The sequence below is a fragment of the Balaenoptera acutorostrata genome, chromosome 3 (genome assembly GCF_949987535.1).
Source record: "Balaenoptera acutorostrata chromosome 3, mBalAcu1.1, whole genome shotgun sequence".
NCBI classification, from domain to species: domain Eukaryota; kingdom Metazoa; phylum Chordata; class Mammalia; order Artiodactyla; family Balaenopteridae; genus Balaenoptera; species Balaenoptera acutorostrata.
In genome coordinates, this window is record NC_080066.1 from 120,646,319 (window position 1) to 120,664,197 (window position 17,879).

At 35.6% G+C, this 17,879-nt stretch overlaps 1 protein-coding gene across 1 annotated transcript in view; it reads right to left on the bottom strand.

The window, feature by feature from the left end:
- Positions 1-11,448: 11,448 nt before the first annotated feature.
- The window catches only part of SEC23A (SEC23 homolog A, COPII coat complex component), a 61,889-nt gene continuing 55,458 nt past the window's right edge, over positions 11,449-17,879 (bottom strand). Inside the window, exon 20 of the mRNA XM_057543370.1 lies at positions 11,449-12,877. Coding sequence (XP_057399353.1) covers positions 12,788-12,877 — 90 coding nt within the window. The 3' untranslated portion in view covers positions 11,449-12,787. The remainder of the gene's footprint in view (positions 12,878-17,879) is intronic.

Below are 17,879 nucleotides of genomic sequence, written 5' to 3' on the forward strand. Positions count from 1 at the left end.
TGTCCCCATCTTACAGCTGAGGAAGCAGGTCCAGAGAGGTTAGAAAACATGCCCAAAGTGATTCAGCTGGGGAGCGGCAAAGCTGGGACTTGAACACATGCAGTCGTGCTCCTAAACACCTCACTCTGCCATCCTCTGGCCTCTGCATTTGTTCTTAATATCAACACTGGTGGATTCTTCTTCTTAAAAGATATGGACTATATCTGTTTTCCTCTATTTACTAGATTAAAATACATCTGATTATACTAAAAAAAAGAAAAGAAAAGAAAAGAAAACACCTCTGAATCTAAACTGTTGGATTACCCCTACTGGAAATAGCAAACCTTGATGCTTAAAAATAGCTGAAACACCTGCTATATCTCACATTTACCAAAGCTGTTTATCTCCACAGACGATCTCCACTCATATGATAAGTAATTCACGCAATCAAGGAAACTGAAGAGTGAGAGAATTTTTAACATTTTAGAATCTACCACTAAATATAACTTTGTGTAATTCCCCTGGTTAGGGTTATTGTGCTTTTGCTTAAAAAAAGAACATCATACTTTAAATCTATATTTAGATTGCAACCAAATGGAAATATGACTAAAATATTAAATATTCTACAAGAAATTATAGGTCAAAAATGTGGTCACATCTGGAGGTTCTAGGATGAAATGTGACCTCAAAATCCCTACCCAGCCTCTCTTAATTGTGCTATAGAGTCCACAATTGCTACTTTTAAAAGAATTGATTTACAGAGAAAATTTTAAATTTCATATATTTGTAATTTTCTACTGGGAACTCAGATTTTGAAAGCTTTCCATGCATGATGTGGAGCTAAAGTCATACTTTCCAGTTTTGTACGCTTTCAACAAACTATTTTTTCACTTTGGGGGTCCAACTATTTTAGACAGTAGTAAGGATTAGCTTTCAAAAATCAAACACTAAGGCATGGGCATTGATATAAAAAAATCACAAAAAGAAATAGAAAAGTTCAGAATTTAAAGTGGAGGAGAAAGATACTAAAATGACTTGTTTCCAGTTTTGTAATAGCTGCTGCCCCCCTGAGGCGAAAAAGTGTTAGTGCCTTCAAGCTATTTTCACCTCTTGATTGAAATTTCTTCAACGTTTTCTAACGTTTCTCTGAAATGCTTTCCTTGTTATTTTTATTATATCGTTATTTTCTTCCTTTAGTCATTCTCTCTTTTGTTTACTGATGGCTTAATAATATAAAAAAACAGAGTGAATTAAAATATTCACTCAATTCAAGAGCTAGTTCAGCAATTCTTACAAAAAAGCCAAAAGTGAAAATAATACAGAGAAATGTAATGACACATCTATAAACAGAAAAAAAGAGCACAGAATAATTTTTGTCTCTTCACAAGTTTTGTTTTTCAATCCTTCTAAAATCTAATAGTAAAGAAGACTTGGCTAGAAATAATATTGTAATATTAATTTTGTTAAATCACAGAGTCAGAAATAAAGGACAAATATACTCTAATGTATGAGTCACCTAACACATAGAGAATCTTTCATTGATTATTTGAAATGAAATTATAATTTTCTTTCCAGGGAGGGAAAATGATTAAATACCTCATGCCTCCCTCCCTGCAGATATCTGACTGGTAGGTTAGTTCTATTTCTAACTTTCTAGAATCATCAGCAACTGATATTTTTAGCACAAGGCACTTCCCTATAAATCATTTTTATCTCTAGTGTATCAGCACGTATGTAACCTACATACTATTGCATATGAAGTGATTGAATTATAATATCTCTGAGATATTTTTTATCAACAACTGCCAAGAAACACCGATGTTACACAGGCATCGTAGATTTATGCAAAGTAGTGTCCATTTTCAGCCCAGACTCCTAGGAGGGAGGGACTCTCATCACCAAAACACCCTTCCCATGGCTACAGCCCACAAAGAATCCCCACCAGCAGAACGGACCCAGCAGGCAGAGAAGATAACCACACAACATTCTGCACAAAGCTGCTGCATCAGATCACCATTTTCATTAACAAGAAAAGCAGACAGACGGCCTTGTCTAGCATTTGAGAGGCATACGTAGCCTTTCATTAGAATTCGTTGATGAAGATTTGTCTCTTCAGGTTTACTTTGAGCTGTTTATAAGCAAATCCTGTGACTCAGAATAAAGGTCCTAAAGTAAGAACTATATATCACAGAGCAAATACTGTGGAGGAAGAGGTGAATAGGTGGGACCCAGGAGAAAATCTCCAGGTCCTGGGAAAAGCATATATGGAGAACAGAACTATTCCCAAGACATGCTGATTAAGAAGTATCCCTAAGAGAAGAGCCAGAGACTGACAATGGGATTCTCCACGTAGGTATAATTTATACTATTCTTGTGGATGAATGTGAAACAAGTGACTTGGACTAAGATAACACAGATAGCAGATTACAACGTGAACCATAAGATAGACCACCATTCAGAAATGTAAATGGGATGATGCATGTATCCCACCTAGCACAGGACATGGCTATTGTTAAGTGGGACTATGTCTATGACTTAGAGGGATCTATTTGGTAAAAGTGACCCAAAAATTATCAGCCTGCTAGGGTCTTCCTCAAGTAGTTGACAGGTGGAAAACTACACACATTGAACAAGTTTAAAGGAACAGATAAAAATACATAATTACGGCTCATGATCCCTACTCATTCAATGAACTAATTACAAAGATGTGAAGTCAATTATATATAACTCCTATTACTCATTGATATTAAGGCTTTTTGTTGTCTTCAGAAAGCTGAAAGTTAGGAATTCTCCTGGATAGTGTTAGAAAGACACCCAATCCAGGTGAACCTTATCTGTTTCAAGTGAACAGGTAAGATAAAACAGTGTATCTTCTGGGACTCTGTCCAAATGTGTCACGTATCTCACTTTCTCTGATTAGTTTTCTGAATACTGAATCCCTATTCTTAGCAATAGCCAGGTGAAAAGGTAATATCATCACGGTCACTGTGATCTTTGTTTCACCAATAAGTTTAACTCTTCTTCAATAATGGGGACTTGATGTAAGGGCACATTTGGCAGTAAGGGTGAAAGGATTCCGTAAATAGCCATGCTTCAAGATTCAAAGCCATCTAGGAACTCTCCTCCAGCTGGAGCTCATGAACCTTAACCCTCTTGTTCCACCATCAACGTGCCTCTTCCACTCCTTGTTTCTTCTCATTTTTTTCTCTCATTACAGAATGGCTGCTGCTCTCTGGGTTTTCCTATTCAACTCTTAGAGGAGGGAAGTATAAGTAGTCTAATTACCAGTATCCTTACTGGGAAAACTTCTTCATGCCAAGTCATTTCAGCAGCCAGTCTGTGGATTAGGTGCCTTTAGGAAACTTGATCCTGTGCCTTTGTTTAAGGAAGAGACTGGTGCTGGCTGCTTAGCTCAGCAGAGGAGCTGCAAGCAGAGACTTGCTGAGTGTAACAGGCGCGATGATTGACGTCTCTAGTATACTATGTTAAGGTTTGGTTTTCTTGCCCTGTAGTGGCAACTTTAGATTTCATTTATGAGTGGGTTTTATCTATGACAGGAACAGAGCTATATATAACATATAGCATAGCTACATCATTATTAAACACATTTTGTGTTCATATTTTTAATAATAAAAGTAAGTTCTGGTCATGTTTAAACATATCTTTTCGACCATCACAGTTTCATGATCTATTTAATCATAAGAAATCCTCACATCATTTCACATAACTATTTTTTTGTGGAAGGTCTTGCAGAAAGGTGGAGTGTTTTTCAATCCAGTTAGTTTCCTTCATTAGATAGTCGGACAGCTATTGATATCGACTTAAAACTGAAAGGTGCAGATGGAGAAGCAGATGCAGCTGTCATCCATAAGGCTGAGCAAGCACAACAGGCACCGTGAATGTTCTTGCCAGAGAGCCTGCAATAATAAAACATTAGCTCCCTGAAACCCTGCTGGACTTTAGACTCCAAATGGAAACTAATCATTAGAGTCATTTATAACAAGCCATGTCAAAATGTGTATGATACTCAATAAGTGAACATAATTGAAAAGGCCTACTGTAAATAAATATATAAGAAGATGAGAAGACACAACAAACACAGAACAGTAGTCTGTTGGTCTAAAGACTGCTCAGACTGTCAAATTTATTTTTCTAACTCCAGGAATATCCGTGTCTATCTAACCCATAATGGTTATCTAAGTAACTAATAAACATACCTAATTAAGAACATTTCATAACATGCCTTGGCTTTCACAGTCCTAAAAAGTAGGATGCATCTTCCCTAAAATACTTAAAGGCAATTATTAACTAAGCCATTCCACAGTTTATTACTCAGAATCTTATTTTCTCAACACCCCTATCAAAATATAGAAGCTCATTCTGGGTATTATCAAAACCCAGGATTCAATGAAAACATTCTCTTCAGTTATATGATATTGTACTCCCATTAATATTTCAGTAAATTGATAGCTTTTTTAAAATTTATTTATTTATTTATTTATTTTTAATTTATTTTTTGCTGTGTTGGGTCTTCATTGCTGCGCGCGGGCTTTCTCTAGTTGCAGTGAGCTGGGGCTACTCTTCATTGCAGTGCACGGGCTTCTCATTGTGGTGGTTTCTCTTGTTGCAGAGCATGGCCTCTAGGTGTGTGGGCTTCAGGAGTTGTGGCACGTGGGCTCAGTAGTTGTGGCTCGCGGGCTCTAGAGCACAGGCTCAGTAGTTGTGGTGCACGGGCTTAGTTGCTCTACAGCATGTGGGATCTTCCTGGACCAGGGCTCGAACCCGTGTCCCCTGCATTGGCAGGCAGATGCTTAACCACTGCGCCACCAGGGAAGTGCTGATAGCCTTTTTTTTTTTTAATTTATTAATTTATATATTTATTTTTGGCTGTGTTGTGTCATCGTTTCTGTGCGAGGGCTTTCTCTAGTTGTGGCAAGCGGGGGCCACTTTTCATCGCGGTGCACGGGCGGAGCACAGGCTCCAGACGCACAGGCTCAGTAGTTGTGGTTCACGGGCCCAGTTGCTCCGCGGCATGTGGAATCTTCCCAGACCAGGGCTCAAACCTGTGTCCCCTGCATTGGCAGGCAGATTCTCAACCACTGCGCCACCAGGAAAGCCCCCGATAGCCTTTTTAATAGAAATACTTCCTTGCTGAAAAAGATGCATTTGATAAATCAGTTGGCTTAATGTTCTCATTAAAAATAGAATTTTAGAATTAAACATTTCAAGAGACCATACATGATGGAATAATCTGTGCTCGACGGAGGAGGACTGTGTCTGACTCTGTGCTCCCTACCTACCTTGTTAGCACTTAGTCAAAAATTAAATAAGAGCAACCTCATCTAACCCGTGGCTTCACTTATCAGTTTTATGCTTATGGTTCCCAAACCTGAGTCTCCCGATTCCAGAATGCACATCTCCAACTGACTGCTGGACTTCTTCTTATGGAAGTTCCAAACCATGGTGAAAATGTTGCTTCCAGCTGAACTTGCTATTTAAATTGTGGTCCAGAAAGCAGCAATGGTATCTGTCACCTGGGAGCTTGTTAGAAATGCAAAAATCTCAGACTCAATTTCAAACCTACTTCAAAATGTGCATTTTATCATTACCAGGTGATTCCTATACCTGGTCAAGTTTGAGAAGCACTGCGCTATGATTCTCTCATCTCTGTCGAATTTTTCTTCACAAATGTTTTCAAACATGCAAAATACTTGACCTATCAGCATCTCACAAGGATTTTATGAAGATTAATTTTTAAACCTCTGAGGATTAATTTATTTTTAAATTGCCTTGAAGACAGGCACTATCAGCCCTAAACCACTAAATCTAGTGAAATGTGACCCTTCCTCATTGGAGGTTCTTTAATCAGTACACTTATCACTTCTAATGACATTTTTACTGTGATTCATAAGTAATCTGCAGATTTGTTATTCTTAGAAAAAATTCTAACCCCTACAAAAATTGTTGATTTTATGGATTTCCCTGTTTTGCCAAAACAAATGGTGCAGTCCTTAGAACACGTTAAATGTATACATAGGATCATTCGGTGGCTGCTTCACCCTGTTAAGGCAGCTAAGCAAGATCTTGACACAGATCAGAAAATAGAATTTTCTCCAGCAGATCAGGCCACATTTCCCCTAGGAAACAGATTCGCACCACCAGCCTCTTAATGCCCTTTTCTCACCTAAATATGTACTCCAGTTACTGAAGTTGGGAAACACATAGTGCTCTGTTGGAAAGTGGGTGCGTGATGTCCTGCTTGGAAAGCATATTTCTAAACTGGCACACACTTCCTGCATTATGGGCTGCCCCGCTCTCTTTTAATGACAGTATCAGAGTGCCAGATGGCTTTGTGGGTCAATGGCTATAGTCCTCAGAATGTGTTGTGCAAAACAGGTTTAAATGTTCACCATCAAATTCTGGTCAAGGCTTATTTTGGTATGTCACATATTAATTCCTCCCAATTCACTATCTTTTCTCTAAAAGTGTAAGTCACTTGTAGCACTCAGCAATTTACAGCTCTCTTGTCTTGTCACTGCAAGTGTCCTACAGAGGTCAGATGATCAACCATCAGGGATACTGTGAGGGAATTCCTGAACTGAGTAAGGAGATAGGACTTAATGACCTCAATGGACTCTTTTAACTACAAAATTCCACAATTTCTCAACTTCATAACTACTTCTACATTCATAAGTAGTAAGTGTATGATTTTAACATCAAGTTTTCCCTGAAATTCATTAAAGGATAAATTTTAATTAAAAAACTAAATAATTAAACAACTAAACAATGATGCTTCTTAATTGGCCTGGACAAAAAAAAAATTGAATAATTATTCATTTAAGATTTCCAGTAAAAGATTATTCAGAAGATAAGCTGATACTCAATTTCCTTCTTAGCTTTAGAAATGGGTTTAAGACTTTCAAAGCTATTATCTTTTTGGTTTTATGAAACATCTCCTCCATTTATTTTGTTTTCTATCTCATTAAAATTCTTATTTTATCATTATTATTTCCTTTGCCCTTCTTTCCTTAGATTTGTTGTTACTTTTCATTTTCTTGAATTGAATACAAAGTTCATTTATTTTCAATCCTTCTTCTCCAGTTGCATTTAAAACAATATATATCCCTTGATATATAATCCTTTTTCCCATACCACCAGGTTTTGATAGCACTTTTATTGTTCAATTCTAAATATGTTGTAATTTTCATTGAAATTTCTTATATAATTATGAGTAAATCAAACCTGATTGTTTAGTTTCCGAGGACAGTAGTGTAACAAGGACAGAACACTAGGTTTGAGTTTTATCACCATGTGCCAGCAATTCCAAATAATGTCAGTGATAAAATACTCCAACATGAAACAATTTTTATTGGTCTACAATCTATACAATTGCTATGGCTACTGCTGAGTTTTAATAATATGTGTGTAACCTTCTGATTAGTACATTGTTACTACTTATCCTTTCATAAACATTGTGTTCTACATGGAACTTGATTCAGAGAACTCCCGTACAATCCAGTCCCAACATACACAGACACCCTTGCATTTGGAAGGTTAAGTTAGTAACATTTTTTAAATCATTACAGCTCCCTTGGGAAGATTTTGTGTCTTCAATACCCATGGTTCTAAATATCCTGGTGTTTAAACAGTAGGTTCAAATAATACCAGCACAGTAATTACAAAGATGAAAAAACAATTCTCTCAATCTATATGACCACTTGGAGTTTTTGTTTGTGATTAAATTTTGAAACAGTGAAACACTGTGAACTCTGAGGTGTAATTTTTTTTTGTAAGCGCAAATTTTAGTGTGTATATGGAAACTTTTACTGAATTTTAGTATCTTTACAATTAAAATTGTCTTTTTAAACTATTGCTTTAAAACTAAAGGACTAACCAAGAAAATAAATCAGTACATTAGTGGCACAATTTAGAAATTTTTCTTGGTGTGAAGTTTTAGATGAGGTTGATCAGAAATCAAAATGGTCGCAGCCTAAACAGCATTAAACAATGTACAGTAAAACATTAAAAGTTTTAAAATTTTTCCTCGAAGAGCAGCACACAGCAATTGTAGAGAAGACTATTAGCTATGCAATGACAAAATGTAAGATAGGCATTTACACTGAAGAATCAAATTCAAAGAATGCCAGGAAAGCAACAAAAAGATGTTGGTCTTAAATGGTCAGAAGAAACTAAAAGAGCAATGTTCAAATGCCTTGATCATTTTCACCATAAATGGACATTTGTTCTAAATCAATGGATCAAATAATGTCAATGTTCACCAGCACTGAGCCATTTGCTCTCCTTTTGCAAAAGAAAAATTTTGGAGGGTTTTACCAAATGTAATAGGAATTTATCTTGAATTTTCTGGTTTATATATTTTAGTGGAATTTTTTAGACCAAGAAGCTTTTTGAAAGCCACTAAAATAAATCCTAAAAAAACAGTTTTAAGAATTTAGGAATTTATTGTGAAATGGAATTTTTATGAATCTCTATCAAACTTATCTTTGTTTTCCTATTCGTGTATCTGTTGCTTTAAATGAAAAAAAAAAACTTTTGAAATTAATAAAAAGTGTTCTTCAATCAACTGTGAACAAAGAATGACCAACCTGGCTATACTCTGTAGAGCATGGGTACATGAAAAGACCAATTTTTATAAAGTCTTAAGACACATTTGCAGAAGGTTCAAAAATAGTACATGTAATGTTGTTTATTACAGTGAAAGACCAATAAGTAGATATTTTTCCATTTTCACAAAATTCACTAAAAAATATTAATCCATTATTTCTTCCTTTTTGTGTTTCTTATTTACCATGCTTTCCCATTTGCCATGCTGCCTTTTTTTTAAACATCTTTATTAGAGTATAATTGCTTTACAATAGTGTGTTAGTTTCTGCTTTGTAACAAAGTGAATCAGCTATACATATACATATATCCCCATATCTCTTCTCTCTTGCGTCTCCCTCCCTCCCACCCTCCCTATACCACCCCTCTAGGTGGTCACAAAGCACTGAGCTGATCTCCCTGTCATGCTGCCTTCTTAATCTTTCTTGCCTTCTCTTGATTGATCAAATTACTTTTATTGCTTCTTTTCCCCTACTGTTTGGAAGTTACACATTCTGGTTTAAAAAGTATGTATCCTGGTTTTATCTTTGTTACCCTTAACTTTTAAAAATACATAGCTAATTTTATGTTGATCTAACAAAGCCTAAAGTCAATATTTCTACCCATCTTCCAAATGCTTTAGATGCATTACTATATATTTTTTTCTATGTTTACTTAAGTTAAAAAAATCCTTAATATTCCAGGATCACATCTTCAACCCAAATAATTGGGCTTTATTTCAGTATAAGCCATAGATAGGGATGGGAGAGAAAAAAAATCTGATTTAGTAATGTAACTTCACTATTACATACTTGGTATTGCATACCTATTATTATAGTCACCAGATAATACATTAAACTTAGACCAGCTTTTGTTTCAATATATTAAACAAAGAAGGTAGAATGAACATAAGGAGAATGTATTAATTTAATAAACTACTAAAAAGCAAACAAGAAACAGAAATATCTCTAGAATTACTTGATAAAATGCTCAAGATGAATACAAATTGAGCACATAAGAGTACCAGATGTATGCATGTACATCGGAAACAGGAAAAATATAAAATGTAAAGCTAGACATTAGATAAATAAATAATCCTAATTTGTCAGTATTGTTTGAAAAATAACTGAAAAAATATGTTCATTTTTTTAAAAGCCAAGTGCAATAAGCCACAGCATTTAGTTTGTAACAGCTAATAAAGAATGCATTTGCTCTTGTCACTATATTGACCCCAAACATCACACCTAAGACTAATGCTTAGGTAGAACTAGAGACCACTCTCCAGCACTACCTTTCCAATTGCATCCTTTGTACTATTTCTAGGAGAGAGCTATGGATTTGATGTGTAGTATACAATGTTACCAGGTCAAAGTGTTTGGATTTCATTATGAGGGCAGAGGGAATGACATAATCATATCCACGTTTCAGTGAATTGAAGAGAAAGATGGAGAAAAAGAGACTGGGGAAAGCAGACTGGTTAGAAGGCTATTTCAACAAACCAGGTGAGATATGATGAAGGTAGAAAGCAGTAAGATGGAGAACAGTAAACAGATTAGGGAGATATTAGAGAGATAGAATTGGTATAATTTGGTTACTAAAGATGTTGAGCAGAGTAAGAGTTGAAAATGATTCCTTAGTTTCTGGTCTGGACTGGAAAACAAGCACATTCCTTAGATGCAGTCTGGGCTGGGGAATACGAGAGGGAAGTTTATCAAGTGGAGAATTGGATAGAGAAATTATCAGATCATTTTTAGAATCAGCCAATAAAATAATAAATGTATTCTGTTACAACAAAATATAAGTGTGCATAGATGAGATCTAAAGTCATTTTTAGAGATAAAGCCACTAGGGGTAAGTAGATTCAAGAATGAATTCCCTCGGGCTTCCCTGGTGGTGCAGTGGTTGGGAGTCTGCCTGCTAATGCAGGGGACACAGGTTCGCGCCCTGGTCTGGGAGGATCCCACATGCCGCGGAGCAACTAGACCCGTGAGCCACAACTACTGAGCCTGCGCGTCTGGAGCCTGTGCTCTGCAACACGAGAGGCCACGATAGTGAGAGGCCCGCGCACCGCGATGAAGAGTGGCCCCCGCTTGCCGCAACTAGAGAAAGCCCTAGCACAGAAACGAAGACCCAACATAGTAATCAAGCAATCAATCAATAAATAAATTTAAAAAAAAAAAAAAAAAGAATGAATTCCCTAATAGTTCTGGACACACCAAAGCTTCTCAGTGCTGCTAGTGATTTAGCAAATATTTGCTATCCACTCTAAGTTCATTAAAAGGGTTAAACATTTCTTCCTTCAAGTGTATTTAAATAGCTAGAAATTTAGTAATAGCTAAATTATACACAAAAATTATCCAGGGTGACTTCTTTCAAATGGTAAGCTAAAAGGGTATGATGATACATTCGTTCATCCTTATCCCTTAAATACAGAGATACTTTAGTACCTTCGGCTGTAACTGATTTAGAAGTAGAGGACAGTTTAGGAGTAAGTAGCAGCTCATTACTCAAGAGAAGAAAAAACAATGCATTCCTAAAGGATATAAGTTAAGGGGCCAGGCAAACTAAACATGTATCATCATCACAGGGATTTTCCTCAGTTCCTTATAGCAAAAACAAATAACTATTTGGGAGATGAAAATGCTCTAAAATTGATTGTGGTTATGGCTACACAACTCCATGAATATTCTAAAAACCATTGAGCTTTACACTTCAAATGGGTGAATTGTGTAATATGTGAATTAAACCTCAATAAAGCTGTTATTTTTTAAAATGAATAACTTTTTAATCCACTAATATCAGGTTTTATAAATGCTTTAATTTTACATTAGGCTTTTCAGGCTTACTAGGTTTCAAAATAAGCAGGAAAACAGAGAAAAAGTATATTTTATTGGTATTTAAACCTAGCACAGTTCAATTCAAATAAAATGGAACAGAGCAACTTACTTACTCTAATTGAATATAACATATAAACAAATTTTTTTTAAGTTTCTGTCTATTTTACCATCAAATGATAGTGTTCATGCAAGTACAATCATGACACTGTCCTTCTGGGCCCATATCATAGCACCACCTTTTATTTGCAGTTCTTGATGTAAATTCCATTGTCAAACATATCTGGCTTTAGCAGTGTAAACATTTGCTACAAGTAAACTTTAAAAGGTAAAAGTGAATGATACTAATGAATAAATCAAAATAGAACTGAGCGTCACCACATGATAAAATTCAACAGAATATTAGATAATACTGTTTCAATAAGAACTACAACTTAATAAAGTTCACAAAATGGAAGCAAAAACCAAAAGTAGTGTGTAAACTCCCAAAATAGTTTAAAATACTGAAGGATATAATGTAAAATTTACCTCAGATAAACAAAGGGAAACAACAAAACCATGCAGTGAATACCAAATTTGGTTTAGAAGTTACAAAAGTCCTTTTACTGCAAAGCCTTTCTAAAATGTGCTGTGCCAAACTGTTTATTTTCTATCTCCCTTTATAAAAAAAATTATCACTTTTAAATCACATAGTTGAGTACTTTGTGGGAATTTCACATATGTTGTCAACTGTGGAACTGTTACCCAAAAAAACTTTCATCTCTAAACTATTTTTTCAAATGACCAAAAACATTAAATTATCTTCATGAAAATTACCATATATAAAGTCAAATAATTCCTAAACAAATCATCATAAAAATAAAGCTGCCTTAACAGAGTAAATACAGAAATAGTGTATACGTAAGTGCTGAAGATCACAGAAAAATATTCAATGAATAGGCAAAAATTCTCACACTTATCATTACTGTTGATGATTTTGTTTACTTTTTGGTTAAAATTAAGAAACAAGTTTTCAAAAGGTCAAGAACATTCAGTGCCACTTTGAATTTGTCTGCAACATACAAATGAGTTATATCTCTGTAGTACAAGGCAGACTCTATTTTTACTTTTTAACATAAGTTATAAAGACCTCAAATTTCTAAAACCAGTTATAATACTGTGGCAAGCAAAACAAATTTGTTCTTATTGCTCGTAAATTCTAGCTTAATCTACAAACATGAACATTTTTCCATTTGTTGTCTCAAACCGTACTAATACAAAAAGAGTCCAGAGAGATCTCTCTGTTGGTTTCCACAGATTAACTGAAAAAAGGGGAAAAAAAGAAACTGAAATATTATTTCATCTTCTTAAGTGTTCTTAATATGTTTAGCACATCAAGCAGCACTTGACACAGCAAGTTTCTTTAAGTGATCCATAAACACTTGTAAACTAACATCATCTGTGAGAATAGGTGCTCCAGACTCCTAGAGGAAAAGAAAGATATTTTCTATTATTAAAACATAGGATGATACCTTAAAGTGTATAAGCAAATGTGTAAAAAAATAGACAAGGAAATCATTTTAAGCAGAATAATGTCTATGCTCCTGTTGTATAATAAAGAATCTGCTGGCCTTTGTCCCAGATTCCTGTCCCAGATTCCTGAGAGGGAAACTACATCCTTAGAATTTCCTGATAGTAGTATCTGTTATTCATGAGCCCCTCAGATCACACCTGAGTTTATGCTATGAGATGAGATGACTCAGGATAGGGACCAGTCACCAGAAGGATCAACCACGTAATTAGATGCCTGGGCTTTAAGAGAGCCTGACCTCCAAGGAGGAAGAGATTCGGGGCTAGAGATTCAATCAATCATGCGTAAGAGAAACAAAAGCAAAAACAATAAAACCACTGGATACCAAAGCCCAGTGGAGCTTCCTGTTTGTTTGAGGAATACATCAATGTGCTGCGAGGGTGACGCACACTGATTCCATGGGAAAAGGGCACAGAAGCTCTGTATCTGGGACCCTCCCAGACCTTGCTGTCTATCTTCATTTAGCTGGACCTAACTTGTAACTTTTATACTAAAACTGTATTCATAAATATAGTGCTTTCCTGAGTTCTGTGAGTTGTTCTAGGGAATTACCAAACCTGGGGAGGGGGGTTATGGGAACCCACCCCCCCTACCCACTCTACCCACCCACTGCCCACCCCACCACCCTCCCTTTCTCACCACCCCACACACAAACGGATTTGTAGCCAGTTGGTCAGAAGTGTGGGTAACCTGGGATTCGACTTTCGGCTGGCATCTGAAGTAGGGGCAGTCTTGTGGACCATGTCCTTTAACTTTTGGAGTCTGCACTAACCCCATGTGGTCAGACTCAGATTTGTACCGCAGTTTACCAATTGGCCTTACAATAGCTCCATACCCAACTTAATCTTTAAAGTAGTAAAGTGTTCATTTGCCTTGAATGTATTGGTGTTTTTATCACTACTAAGAAATAAGTCTCCCTTATTGCTGCCTGTTTACTAAAATAAAATTCCACTTACACATTTTAGCAGAACCGCCAGATGGAAGGAAGAGAATTTATATCATTTTTTAAATAAACTATACTTATATATTTTCATTCAAGTAATTTTAATTGATTTCTGTGGGTTCTAAGTAATTAACAAGAGTTAGGGAAAATTCCTAACTTCTATTTTAATAAAAACTGTGTTGATGGAATGACCTTAGTAATCCAATCCACTAATAATGAAATTTTATTGTAGCAAGAAAGTTTTTCTACAATATTTTGTATCTGGATTTTTAAAGTTTTCACCTGATATCCAGTTTCTTATTAGTATATATAAAATGTCTAAAACAGGAAAATTAAGTAATTTTCAGAGGATATCAGCAAGTTTATGGCAAATATGAGCTATGACTTTATAGCTCTTGTGGTTCTAGGCTGGCATAGCCACAGATATGCCATAACCTCTCCTGAATAGTGGAAAATCAATTTTATTATGTGTTTTCATATGTGAATTTATATGAACTTGAAAAACTTGATAATGAAGGGAGACAACAGCACTGGAATTAAGAGCTCAGAGTTTGGAGTCAGACTGCTGAGCTCATATCCTGGCTCTGCCACTTACTTAACCTCTCTGAATCTTAGTTTCCTCATTTGTAAAATACAGGTAATAACAGAACCTATTTCACATGGTTGTTATAATGATTAAATGAGTTACACTTTGTAAAGCAAATAGAACAATACCTGACACACACAGTAGGCATACAACATTATTATTATTATACCTTAATTTTTTCCATTTTACACATTTTCCACCTCAATTCACCCAATCCCAGATCTATTTCTCCTGGTCAAGACAAAATATATATGGATTTTCTAACTCATATACTGTGATCTTATTTGAAGTGATTAATACTAATGCTCAACTCAATATTATCAAAAATTTGCAATTGATTGATCTCAGTTTTACAACTGCACTCTTTTTCTCTTTAAAATATAGCCAGGATTAAGCAAAAAGTTCCAAGCTTTATATCATTTAGTATATGAAGCACTATAGCAACAGAGACCTCCAGCACCCTGTCACAGAAGCAGTGTTGCAGTGGTGCCCTCTTCAGGCCATCCGTGGATAATACTTACACTGGGTACTTGATTTCTGACAAAAAGAAAACTAAGGTATTAAATTCCATAATTTTTAGTGAAATGCTTGGCTACCATGTTAACTCCCTAAATTTCAATCATCAATTTAGCTTAATGGTTAAAAATTCAGATTCTGGGGTTAGAATGACCTAGGTTCAAATCCAGACCCTGTCACAGTTTAGCTTTGTGATTTGAGGTAAGTTACTTAACCTATATAAGCCTCAATTTCCTCTTCTGAAAAATAGGATTAATAGTACTCACCTCACAGGAGTATTTTAACAAATAGAAGTGTGTGAAAATCTTAGCATAATGACTAAAACACAGTACAGATTCAGCTTATTAGCTATTATTATCTATAAAAATATTAACATAATTTCCCTTACAAAAATCATAGGTCAAAAAAGACCTTAGGGCTCTTGGTTTCTTTCTTACTTCTAATTAACATATTTATTTAATTTTGACATTTCAAACAGCATTACAGGAAAGGGATGTTTTCAAATTTAACAAAATATAAAGACTGAGAAACACTGATTTAAATGTCAGACCAAAATTTCATTGTTTTTAGACACATCAACAAGTTTAATACAAATGAAAGATTTTTCAAATAGTTTGGAACCAATCTGAAAAAAAGAAATGGTCTAAGTAAAATCCTATAGAAATTTTTTTGTTTTGTTTTTGTAAGAATCTATTCATAAAAGATAGGATCAAATGTCAGCTTCCCCCAAAGGTGTAACTGTAACTAATTCCTAAATTTTGCTAAATCAAATGCATTTCTGGGGGCCTTCCCTGGCGGTCCAGTGGTTAAGACTTCGCACTTCCAATGCAGGGGGAGCAGGTTCGATCCCTGCTTGGGGAACTAAGACCCCACATGATGTGCGGTGTGGAGCGGCCAAAAAATTACAAAAATTTTTAAAGTGCATTCCTAGAAAAGATGATTATATTTTCTAAAATGCAATAATGAGAAGAAACCCAAACTGTCTTCAACTGCCTTTCGAGGAAAACACTTTATAAAAAATCTAAGGAGAGACAGACCTGATAACAATGTAATTAAAACCACCGTATAGTATAAGGACATAATTTAACTTAATGACTGTAAATATTTAAACGACTTTTTATCAAATCAATAAAAAGAATTCATTTAATAACAAGTAAGTACACTTAAGTTTCTCCAAAGGTGATGGCTTTCAAAATTGAGTACTGAATAGATGAATGGGTGGATGGATAAACAAACGAGTGAATCAGATAAACAATATACGTTTGTTCCTTTGCCTGGGATTTCCTTCTCCATCATAGTCACCCAATGAAATAATCTCCGTCTTTCAGGATCTGGCTTAAGTGTTAGGGCTCTTGTTTATGTCTCTAATGCCCCTACCTCCAGGCAGTAATAATTAAACTTCAGTTTAAAATAGGTTTTCTTTCCTATCTTAAATATCTTTAGAGAGACTTTTTTTCCAGTGATAACAAGGAAAACTAATAACTAATATTTACTGAGTATTACTGGGCATATCAAGTATGTGTCATCAAACTCTACAACAGACAAGGAAGAAAAGGCATAGGAAGTTTAGTAACCTGCAGAGTTTTCAATTACCAGCCCACAATGATGCCTCTCCATGTTTAACAGCTCAACGAGTTCTTTACTTTATATGTCTTCCGTCTACATCTCCATGTTGTAATTTAAACCTCCCAAAACAAGGAACAAGCCATTATTTCCATGAACTAAACCGTGCTTTTTTAATGCAGAAATTCAGCCACAAAGAGATAGGTTTTATTTGGTCTTCATAATGTGAGCTCACAACATTTTGTTAATTGAATTATGTGTATGGCAACAATCATCTGGAGGGGAGGAACAGCTACCCCCTTTAGAAAAGGATTTGTGTACCCTCCCCACAAACCCTAGTCTGCCATAGCCCGCTGCCCCCAGGTATTGCTTTTTGACACTGAGAGTCAAGTTTTCTTATATGCAGCCAGCTTCACTCATTTGTTCACCTGGTCCCTAGGGGCATGTGATATGTGACCCCTGACGAGTACTATTTTCAAGTATCCTTCAAGCCTTTAACCTCCCCTTCATATTGATTATTCACCATTTCCATTAACTCTATTTATTGGTGCTACTTTTCTATATTCTTGCAATTTTCTTTTCTTAAATAAGTTCCTCTTAAGTTGTGGGATCCAGAACCAAAACCAATACTCAGCTAACTAGAGTTAAGTATAATGGAAAGGCTGATTCATGGTACATCCTGTACTCCAAACTTCCACATCACAGTAATATTTGGCTTTTTGTTCCCCCAGCAACTGGAAGAGGGTGAGGGGTGATATTGAGAGTCTATACGTATATGTATTATATGGGCACAAATTTTTCTCACATGTGCTATGTGTACCCTTTGAACGCCTTCCAAGAGTAAGTTTCTTTCTTTGCTATAAAAAACTCCTCACCTTTCAGAACTTTTAGACCGTGAATTCAATTTATTTATCTATATCACGAAAGCTTCTTAACTCCTAAAGCGTCTCCACAGACCTCCCATACTCTAATCTCTGTTCTCCTGTCCAGATCTACTATGGTCAATATATGCTATGTTTAAGGTACTGTGGAAAGTCAAAGATGAAAATGACACAGTTATCACCCTTAAGTAATTTATAATCTAACAGGAGAAATAAGTGCCATCAGAAATAGATGAAAAAAGGGGGCGGGGATGAAGCGCCAGGGATATTACACAATATCCAGTCATGCAATCACAGAAAAGGTTTCATGGAGTCAGTAAACTTTGCACTGAGCCTTGAGGGATGGCTATGATGTGTTACAAGTGGTGATAGGGACAAGTTACATGCTTAGTGTATTCAGAGTGGA